General features: G+C 36.4%; 1 protein-coding gene across 1 annotated transcript; it reads right to left on the reverse strand.

Moving 5' to 3' along the window:
* Positions 1 to 2,015: 2,015 nt before the first annotated feature.
* Positions 2,016 to 9,781, reverse strand: LECT2 (leukocyte cell derived chemotaxin 2). The gene is made up of 4 exons (XM_058541774.1): positions 9,736 to 9,781; positions 7,877 to 7,973; positions 6,262 to 6,407; positions 2,016 to 2,182 (listed from the first exon to the last, which is right to left on the reverse strand). The coding sequence occupies exons 1-4, from the start codon at positions 9,779 to 9,781 to the stop codon at positions 2,016 to 2,018; spliced, it is 456 nt and encodes a 151-aa protein (XP_058397757.1).
* Between the last annotated feature and the right edge of the window lie 538 nt (positions 9,782 to 10,319).

A 10,319-nucleotide genomic window follows, 5' to 3' on the forward strand; every position in this document is an offset into this window, starting at 1 on the left:
ATGAGAGTGCTTGTGGAATGCTAGGCAGAAGGCAGCGTTCTTGCTCTACTTTGGGGAAGCTCTCCACTCCAGGTAATGAATCTGGTTTTTAAAACAATCATTTCAGACGGTAGATTATTTAGAAGGCTAAGCAGATATTTCATTGTTCACACATTTTAGAGTGCCTTATAAATTACCTTTAAGGTCTGTGTGCTGTTTCCTTTTTTGTGTTCTCACTGGGAGCACAGCCTTTGTCCTTTGAAAACAAATGTAATTTCTGGAAACAAACTAAAGTTATATGACACTAAGGAGATGAATAAGGTAGATGATCAAACCAGACAGTGCTGGTTATAGGTTTCCTTTTTTTAACCAAAAGTTAAATTCTTAATTTGCTAGCCTTGTATAAGATGTTACGACACAGTAGAGAATAGTATCTAACTGGATATGAGAAATTACTAATTGTGTTGTATAGACTCTTAACTATCTGAGAGTCATCATTAACTCTTTCTTCTTCCTGGCCACTCACCTTCAAGTCCTGTTGCCTCTTTAATATATTATTCATAATAATAAGTACTCATGAAATCACATCCCAGCACTGATAGTAACTTAAATTTTTCTGTGTGGTCCTTCCCTATCTAGTCCTGAAGTAACTAGTGTTCATCATTTGCTTGATTTCCTTTTTATATATTTTATCATATATATATGTGTTCCTAAAAATTGTTTTCATTGCTTTGACTTTATAAAAAGAGTATCATGCTATATGCAATCTTGTGGACTTTTTTTTCCCTCAAAATTATATTGCTATGATTCATCCATTTTGTTATGTTTAGCTGAGGTTCATTTGTTGTGATTGCTGTATAATATTCCATTCTATAACTAAACCACAATTTATTTGTTCATCTCACTGTGATGGGCATTTGAGTTGTTCCAGGTTTTGCTATGACTAATAGTGATGTCATGAACATTCTTATACACATGTCCCTGTATACAAATGCAGCCACTTCTCTTCAGTAATGAAGTTCAATTAATTGTTTTCCTCCAACATATCTACACTAAGAATGGAATCATTCTGCTTAAGTTTTCTACATTCCAAAGGATTTAAGCAAAAATTCATGAAGAAAGTTTCTAGAATGATGAATTCAACTTATTCATTTCTTACTGACTGACTAAAACCTAGGGAGCCATAATTATTTCTGGTCCTTTGAACATTTGCCCGGTCTTATTTCCCCTTAGTACCTATTGTCAACATAACGAGGAAAGAATAATATAGATATAGAGTGATGTGTAGAAACAAGTAGCTATGGTACGTGTGTGGTTAGATGAGGCTGACTGGCTTGGTTCCATGAGATACTTCAGGACAGGATAGACCTCTTCTCTTTGTAGTGCTCCCTATAATGCAATCTTACTGAAACCCAAAATATTACATATTTTCTCCAATTGCCATCGTTCATTACCTAAAAGATCTACCACTTGTGTAGAGTCTAGGAATGTGTGGATGTAAAGACCAGCAAATTCTCTCTTGTTCATGCAAGCAGCTTACCCTCCAACTAATTTGACAAACCTAAGGATATTGCTGAAATTCTTCACTACCTTAACTCAAAAGAAGCCTCCAGTTTTTTCAATTAATATTTATTAAATGTGTAGTGTGCCTAGCATGGTACAACACTCTATTGTTGTACCATAAAAACAGCTTTAGGCTTTTTCTTATTTTCAAGTAGAAAGCTAGTTTTAAAAGTGTCAACGGTGCAGTCTGGACCAGCTTGAATTCGTATGTTTATTTATCCTAAGTATTCAGGCCTGATAAATCCTTAAAAAAAAAATACTCCAGATCCCATAGGTTACAGAAAGATCAGAGAGCCGTGAGAAATTAGTTGACACTCAAAAACATCAAAGCGGCAATGAGTTGAAATCAAAATGCTATTTTCTTTCTTGAATTCATGTTTCTATTTGAACACAAATTTCTTGAAAACAGGGTATGCATTGAGGTTTTAAGAAGATGACTTTCTGTTTAGAAGATCTCGTCCTTTGTCTTCCATTTATAAGTACACAGTAGGATCGCTCGAGTCACAGTTTTCAATATGTACGTGGGATTGTATGCCAGGATAAACTTTCTGCAAGGGCAGTACTGTTCCCAGTTTTTCTCCCTTCTTGATAGAACCTTTATACTTAATTGGCTTAATGTGGAGCATTTTAATACAGAAACCTGGAAGAAAAGAAGTAAAATTATTCGTTATCTGGGTTTTAGTAGCCTTGAATCAGAAATTTAAAAAAATAAGAATAGAAATGGGAAAAAAGACAAAAAGAAAGGAGAGTTGATTGAAGTCAATGAGGGAATAGAAGAAAACAGCAAAATCATCAGAAAGAAGACTAAAATTACAAGATGCCCAAGGAAGAATGGATTCAAATTAAAATTTAATAAATGCATTGAAGAATAGCAGAAAAACACTAGGTAACTGAGAAAACTGACCCAGAACAATGTCAACTCCAAGACATATTCTAATAAAACTATTAGACTTTAAAGACAAAGAAAAATGGAAATAACTGGCACAAGAGTACAAATCTACCTAAAGACCGAAAGAAAATTTTTTAAAAAACAAAGAAAACCTACCAAATAGAGAAATGGAGAGTTAATATAATACCATAATGATAACAAAATAATATGGCAATGTTGGGACCAAATATGTAAGTTATATCTATAAATGTTAACTCTTATATTAAAAAGATTTTCCTATTGTCTTGAAAAGCAAAACCCAACTCTATACTGTGTACAAGAAAACACAGTAATTGAAAAAGGCTAAAAATTAAGGCCTGGGCAAAGATATTCCAAGCAAATGGAAGCAAAAAGGAAAGCAAGAGTTATGATCCTGTTAGCAGAGAGTGGAATTAGGCCAAAGAGCATTGAGACAAGACAAATAACACAGAAACCATCTATACAAAGCAGAGACTACAGGAGATACAAGGGGAAATAGAGAGGAACCCACTAGTAATAAAGATTTTAGCACACTTAGGTCAATGAAAATGAGTCAAGTGGACAGAAAACATAAGTAAGGCTTACTGTGCTGTCCAACATGGTAGCCACCTGCCACATGTGGCCAGTCAGCACTTGAAATGTAGCTAGTCTGAATTAGATGTGCTTTAAGTATAAGATACACACTGGATTTTGAAGACAGTACCCAGAAAAGTAAAATATTAGTAATTTTTATATTAATTGCATTTTGAAATGATATTTTTGAGATATTGGGTTAAATAAAATATATTATTAAAATTAATTTTACCTGTTTCTTTTTGCTTTCTTAATGTGATTACTAGAAACTTTAAAATTACATATGTAGCTTTTATTATATTTCTGTTAGTACTGCTATAGAAGATCTAAACAAAATCAATAAAGATGTCTTATGTACTTATATTAAACAGAATATGTGCAAGACGTCTATCCTGAAAATTAATACAACAACTACTAATATAACAATGCAAGAAGACCTAAATAAATGGAAGATATAACATGGTTATTGATTGGAGGACTCATTACTTTTAAGATATCAGTTCTCAATTTGATCTATATAATCAGTGCAGACTGAATCAAAGTCCCAGCAGGATTTTTGGTATAAATTGACAAACTGATTCTATAATTTATTTGGAAATGTAAATGACCAAGAATTGCCAAGGCAATCTGAAAGAACAAAAAGTTGGAAGATTTATACTATCAATTATCAAGATGTACTTTAAATTTATAGTAATTAAAAGTGTGTTATTTGTGGAAGATTGACAAACTGACCAATGAAACACAGTAGAAAGACCAGAAACAGACCCACATATATTCAGACCCTGCTTTATGACAGAAGATACTGCAGTGCAGTAGGGAAAGAATGGTCTAGTAAAGTTAATGATACTGAGTCAATTAGATATCAGTATGGGAGAAAAAATCTTGATCTCTATCTCATTCCTTACACAAAACCAATTCCAGATGGATTATAAATCTAAATATGAAAGGTGAAGTAATAAAGCTTGTAGATGAAAACGTAGGGAGAATATCTTTTTGACTTCTGGGTGGGCCAACGTGTCTTAAACAGGTAAAAAAATGTGTTAACAATGAGGGAAAATATTTGGATTCCATTAAAAATAAGAATTTTTGTTTATTAAAAGACAATATTAAGAAAGAAAAGGCAACCCATAAAGTGAGAGAAGATATTTACAATACATCTATCTGAAAAAGGACTCGTATGCAAAATATACAAAAAGCTCCTACATACCAATAAGGAAAAGACAAGCAAAAAAGGGCAAAATACTTGAATAGGTGCTTTGCAAAAGACAATATCCACGTTATCAATAAATATGAAAGGGTGCTCAATTTCATTAGCCATCAGGGAAATGCAAATTGAAGCCAAATGAGATACCACTACATACTCATCAGAATGACTGAAATGAAAAAGGTAGACAGCACCAAGTATTGTGTATGGAACAAGTGGAACTTTCATATACTCCTGGTAGGAGTATAAGTTGGTACTCCTACTTTGGGAAACTGTGTGGAAGTATCTACTAAAACTGAAGATACACATAGACCAAGTTACCCAGCAATTCCACGTCTGCAGCATTCTGCCAGTTGCTAAATATGTTGATTCCAGTTAGGCATTCTGGAATGGGGAAGTTACCACAGGGTGGATTTGTGGACACACTGGGCTCACTGTGAGATGGACTCTAGTGAAAAACTGTATTGATCACCTGACCCTGGAAGCCCCTAGTCTGACTGGTGGACCACATTGGCTTTTGGGGCTCCAGGAATTAGTGTCATCCCTTTGGGGATAGCTAAAAGTAAGGTTTACAGTATAAATTTTTGGCTGTGTGACGGAGTTGTTCCTCAAAAGGACTCAGCCTCCCTTTCACTCAAGGAGCTATAGGACTGTGAACTGGCTCAAGTCTGAGAATTGGTTGGCAGGGGGCGGGTTTTGTGACCCACTGTTGTGATGATTGAAGTCAGAATTTTGTTCATCAGACGTAGAGCATTTCCATTTATACAAATCAAATAAGGCTTTAGTAAGCTGCCTATCTATTCAGTTCTAGGGTCACTGTGATTAACTAGACAACGCTACAGATCTCTGTGCTTGTGATGAATCTGATGACTGCTTCAGCTCTTCTGCCTGTTAGATCACCATGCCAACCCTGACCTTGGCTTCCAAGTAGACCCCATTCAATAGCAGCAGTTTCTCTTGTCATTTCATGTCTACGGAGGATAGCCATCATATAGCTCCTCAAGGATGTAGCCTTCCTCACAAAGGTTTATCACAGCCTCAGTGAGGGGAGTGTCCTCTGGACCCATTCCCAACAGGAATACATATTTATGTTCATTAAAAGGAATGTGCAAGAAAGTTCATAGCAGCATTTTCATAATCACCTAAAACTGGGTACTACCCAAATGTCCGTCTAGAGAAGAATGATTAGGTAGATGAAGATATAGGCGTATGATGGAGCACTGTACATCAATAAGAATGAAGGAACTAAAATTACATGCAAAAACGTGGGTGAATCTCACAAACATGGTGTGGAGTGAAAGAAGCTCCACAAAATACTGCATGCTGTTTAATTCTACTTATATCATTTTCAAAAACAGGCAAAACTAATATATGGTGGAATAGTGATTACTCTTACTGGGAATAATGACTAAAAGGTAGCACAAGGGGTCTCTGGGATGCTGCCAATGTTCTTTTTCTTGATCTGGGTGCTGGTTAGATAGGTGTATTCATTTTGTGAACTGTACACTTATACTTTGTGTACTTTTCTGTGTGTCTATTATACTTCAATAGAATTAAAAAAAACCAGCAACAAGCCCAGTACCTGGAGTCCCAGGAGACTCAGCTTAACCTAGAACATAGAGGGCTTTGAAAATATTTCACAGTCAACTCTTGCAGAAATGCCAATATTTCTGAATTGTGGGATTTTGGCAAATGAAAGTAACTATTCATTATAGTTAATATTGCTGAAAGTGATTTTATTTATAGATTATGTTAAGCAAAACCACATTGGCCACAGAAAGAAAGCCCTTGAGTCAGCTATAGAGTTAGGTGGAGTGTGTGCATAAAGAAGATGATTTCAGGGAAAGTGGCGGAACATCACTGAAAAATGAATCTTTGAAAAATGCAAACTGTTTTAGTTTGGTACCCAAGGCCCTTTATGTTCTAGGTCTTATCATTTGAAGAAAATCTTAAACTTCTATGTATGGAACATGCAATAAATAAATAAGCACCAAATATCTCCAGTATGTGTTCAGGTATATACACCATCTCTTACCACTTCCAGATATCCGAACACCATTATTGATGGCATTTTTGTCTTTATGCGATTTCGCCTGGCCCACAATCATTCCAGTGAAAGGGGCATACACAGTAGATCCATCAGAGCACAAGACATCCACACCCTGGTGAGGCCTGGGACTTCTAGGATGTAAATAAGAATGAACAGACTGAGGAACTCCCCTTGGAACTTTATTGCCCAGGAACATGGTGTTAGCCCACTGTTCCCAGACAAGGGTATCAAAAATTGAAGCTGCAGAACATGCAGAGATGTCCTGGGTTTTCTCGCTCTGTTTAGCCCAATTTTAACCTCCCTCTCTGCAGGCAGTAATAACTATGTTGTAAAGATTAAAGCATTTAAGATAGTATTTGATACATAGGAAGCCTTTAAAAAATATAGCTATTGTTATTATATGGCACTTTGGGGAAATGAGGCAATCCACATAAGTAAATATCTGTATCTTGACCCCTTCAAGACCGCTTAGAAAAGAGGTGTCTTTTTATGGGAACCTATCGTAAAAGAATCCTATGTTATTCTAGTCTTATTTTTCTCTCAGTGATCCAGAAGTCATTATAAACATCATTTACTGTATATGGTGTTTTAATACAGTGAGTGATACCTCCTGGGTTTATTAAAGTGTATGGAGCATGAACACAAAATGATCCCAGATTTTGAGATTTCTTGAGGTTGTTCCTAACAGTTCTCACTGTTGTCACTATGCCAGCTCTTACCAGCCTCTTCTCCTTTCTAATATGCTACCTGAAAAGTCAGATGCACCAGGATTGTTAGAATTATGCGTAAAGCAACACTGAACAGGTTCCAAGTGAAGAGCCAATAAGTCATTGTATGTGTCAAGTTTATAAACTTTAGGATATGAACTAATTGAGTCTTAATTTCGGCAATTCAGAGGCCATTTTTCCATATTTTCCGTCTCTTAGCCCTGTTCCGGGTATTTGAGGTTGCTTTGTAAGTAGTATCTCTGTGAGAGTTCCACTATAATTAGCATGGAGATAGTAATGCAGTTGGACATGTGGCTATTTTGTCAGAGTGGCACTCCCTAGCTGGTACTGTGCATCATTGAAAATTCACAAGTGTATCTCTCATTGCCTGGGAGAAATTGTCTGCTTAGGGCCAGGCGCTGGTATTCAGCTCCCAGAGGCTGAGTCAGTAACACCATTTGATGAGAAGAGGATCCAAAAGCCTGAATCCTAGTCCAGCCTTTACCACTTCCAACTGTGTTTGGCGGGTCCCTTAACCCTTTGCTATCTCAGTTCAGGTTCCTCCTCTGTAAAATTGAATAGTGATGTTTGAGTTTCACCTTGGAAAAACCAGGTGAGATAAGTCAATGTGTGAAAATATTAAGAGGGAAAACACTGTGTTTGTTCTTCTCTCTCGTTTCCTTATTCAATGCTCTGTACCCAATTCAGAGCCCATATGTGAAGCAGAGTTCTTGGAAGTCGCTCCAAAGATAGGAATGTAACTGGTTTCATCTCTGAGTTTTGCTGCTGTCAGAGGGAGAAGATTGTGAGCGCTTGGGGGAATGCAGGGCAAGGACACTAAGCAAAGAGGTTAAGAGCCAGGGGAGTTCATGGTTATTTGTGAAACCTCGTACCTTTGAGGAGTGTACTGGCCACAGCCATGGCTGTCACACGTCCTGATCTCATTGGAAGACTTGCCAGCACATATATTAGCCCACGGTCCAGCCAGTGCTAAAAAGGGGAAACATGAGAAGCGGATTTCCTGACCTCACGTATTTCCAATCTCCATTTGCCTTACAAGTCTCCCAGTGGATTCAAAAATTATGTCTTCACTATAGTTTTTTCCTAACTTTCTGTAGTTTATAGGGAGGTCTTCCTTTAACTCCTGATTCAGATAGAAAATTGGCTTTTTCCCTGGGCACAGAAGTCTGTTTTATGACATACAGAGTATTTGTAAATGTGTTTACTTGTAAGCATTAACCTCCATCATTATAGTTTGTTTCAGATTATCCACTAATAAATGGTATAAACTGTGCTTTTCAAATTTTCTTTACTCCTGGATTGGCATGGGGACCACTATGTTTAGCTTAAACAAAATAATTAAATAACATGGCTCAAGTAAATAATTCTAGAAATTCTAAAGTAACTTTGAAATGTTCCTTTATTGTTAGTTCTGATAATCAAAACCAATAAAATGTACGAATTAAAGGAGAAACAAACTCTCAACTAGCAAAGTTTATTTAACACTAAATAAATCTCTTTCATATTTGCAAACATGGAAGAGAGAGATTCTTAGAAATAAAAACATTTCAAACCAATGCAGCCTGGAGTAGAGTGAGAAGAGAAAGTGGGGCAGGGAATGGAAATAATTATGTGAAAAATTATGAAGCAGTGAAACCTGCAGGAGGGGGCTGGCGCTTTCAGTGTATTTTGTGCAAACTTTGTTTTAAGTGCAACTCCTCCTTAATATAGTAAGTACTTGATAAATGTTCAATTCGATTAAATTTCCTGGATGTCCATTGTTAACATTCACAGAGAGATGCAATTAGCAAACTCATCTTTTCACTTCAAAACAAACTAACAAAAACAGAAGCAAAAACAAGAGGTTGATAATGTGTTGATTTTATTTAACAATATTTGCTATTCATTAATATATGTGCTATGAAGAGAAGCTACAGAATATGGCCATTAAGCATATTCTTTAATATACTTTTAAAAGATGGATTTCAAAAGTCTTATACCTTGGAGCCAAGCTTCAAGTCAATACCTTGATCAAGATACAATACCATCACATTGGCAACTAATGTTTATCCTTGGGAATTGAGGCATATACTACACAATTAATTTTTTCATTTTTCTCTCCTGCTGTGAATCTTAAGGGAGCATTCCCCTTGTCCTAATCCACACCAATCTCTGTATCAGGAATTTTCTAAATCAAATTCTTACACAAACTTTATTTTCTAATTATGTTCCAATTAAGTCCTAGACCAAGCTTGAAAGACTTCACTTAAAGTCCTCCCATTCCACTTGTATGTTTCCCTCGTTAAAGACCCAGAACATTCACGTGGAAATCATTGAGAAACTCCCCCATGTATCCTTTCTATTCCATTTTTTTTTTTTTTTTTTTTTGTGAGGAGATCAGCCCTGAGCTAACATCCGCCAATCCTCCTCTTTTTTTTTTTTGCCGAGGAAGATGGCCCTGGGCTAACATCTGTGCCTATCTTCCTCCACTTTATACGGGACGCCGCCACAGCATGGCTTACCAAGCAGTGCGTCGGTGCGCGCCCGGGATCCGAACCAGCGAACCCCGGGCCGCCACAGCGGAGCGCGCGCACTTAACCGCTTGCGCCACCGGGCCGGCCCCTCTATTCCATTTTTAATAATCAAATATATAAGTTTCTGTTGTGACCGAACTATTAATGACTTTTAAAGCTATCCTTGAAATCAGTTTTTAAAAATTAGCCAAGATTCTAAAATTATATTTTTGACTTACCAGTCGAAGTCAAAACAGCCAAAAGGAGGACTCCTGTGGAAAACATTTGGCTTTTATTTTGCTTATGACGTTTCTTCCTCTGATAATTATAATTGCCCCCACACTCTCTTTGAAGAATATTCAAGTTTGAATTAGTATTTTCTAGCTAATTAGCCTTAGAATTCTGCATCTCTCATTTCTTTAATTTAGTATGAGAGACAAAAAATATGAGAATGGAGCAAGTCAGATTCTAATATTCCATGGATAGCTATTTGGTTCACATGTAGGACTTATGCAAAGGCTTTTGATCTGAAGAGGAAGCTAATTTTATTGGAAATGCTGGCTACATATTAACAGAAAGTGATAAGGCTAAGTGAAGAGTGACTGTCTCAGGGGCTGTGGCTTCATGAATAGCTGCATATAGCAAAAATACAAAAATTTGCACAGGCTATAGGATAATAATTACCTCTGAGGAGAGAGGGAAATAGAATTGAGGGGAATACAGAGTGCTTAAACTCTAAAATACTTTATTTATAAAAAATAAAAATATCAGAAGCAAATATGTAAAAACATTGATTTGTTAATTATTGGTGGTAGATACATGA

The sequence above is a fragment of the Diceros bicornis genome, chromosome 1, assembly GCF_020826845.1.
Source record: "Diceros bicornis minor isolate mBicDic1 chromosome 1, mDicBic1.mat.cur, whole genome shotgun sequence".
Lineage (NCBI taxonomy): Eukaryota > Metazoa > Chordata > Mammalia > Perissodactyla > Rhinocerotidae > Diceros > Diceros bicornis.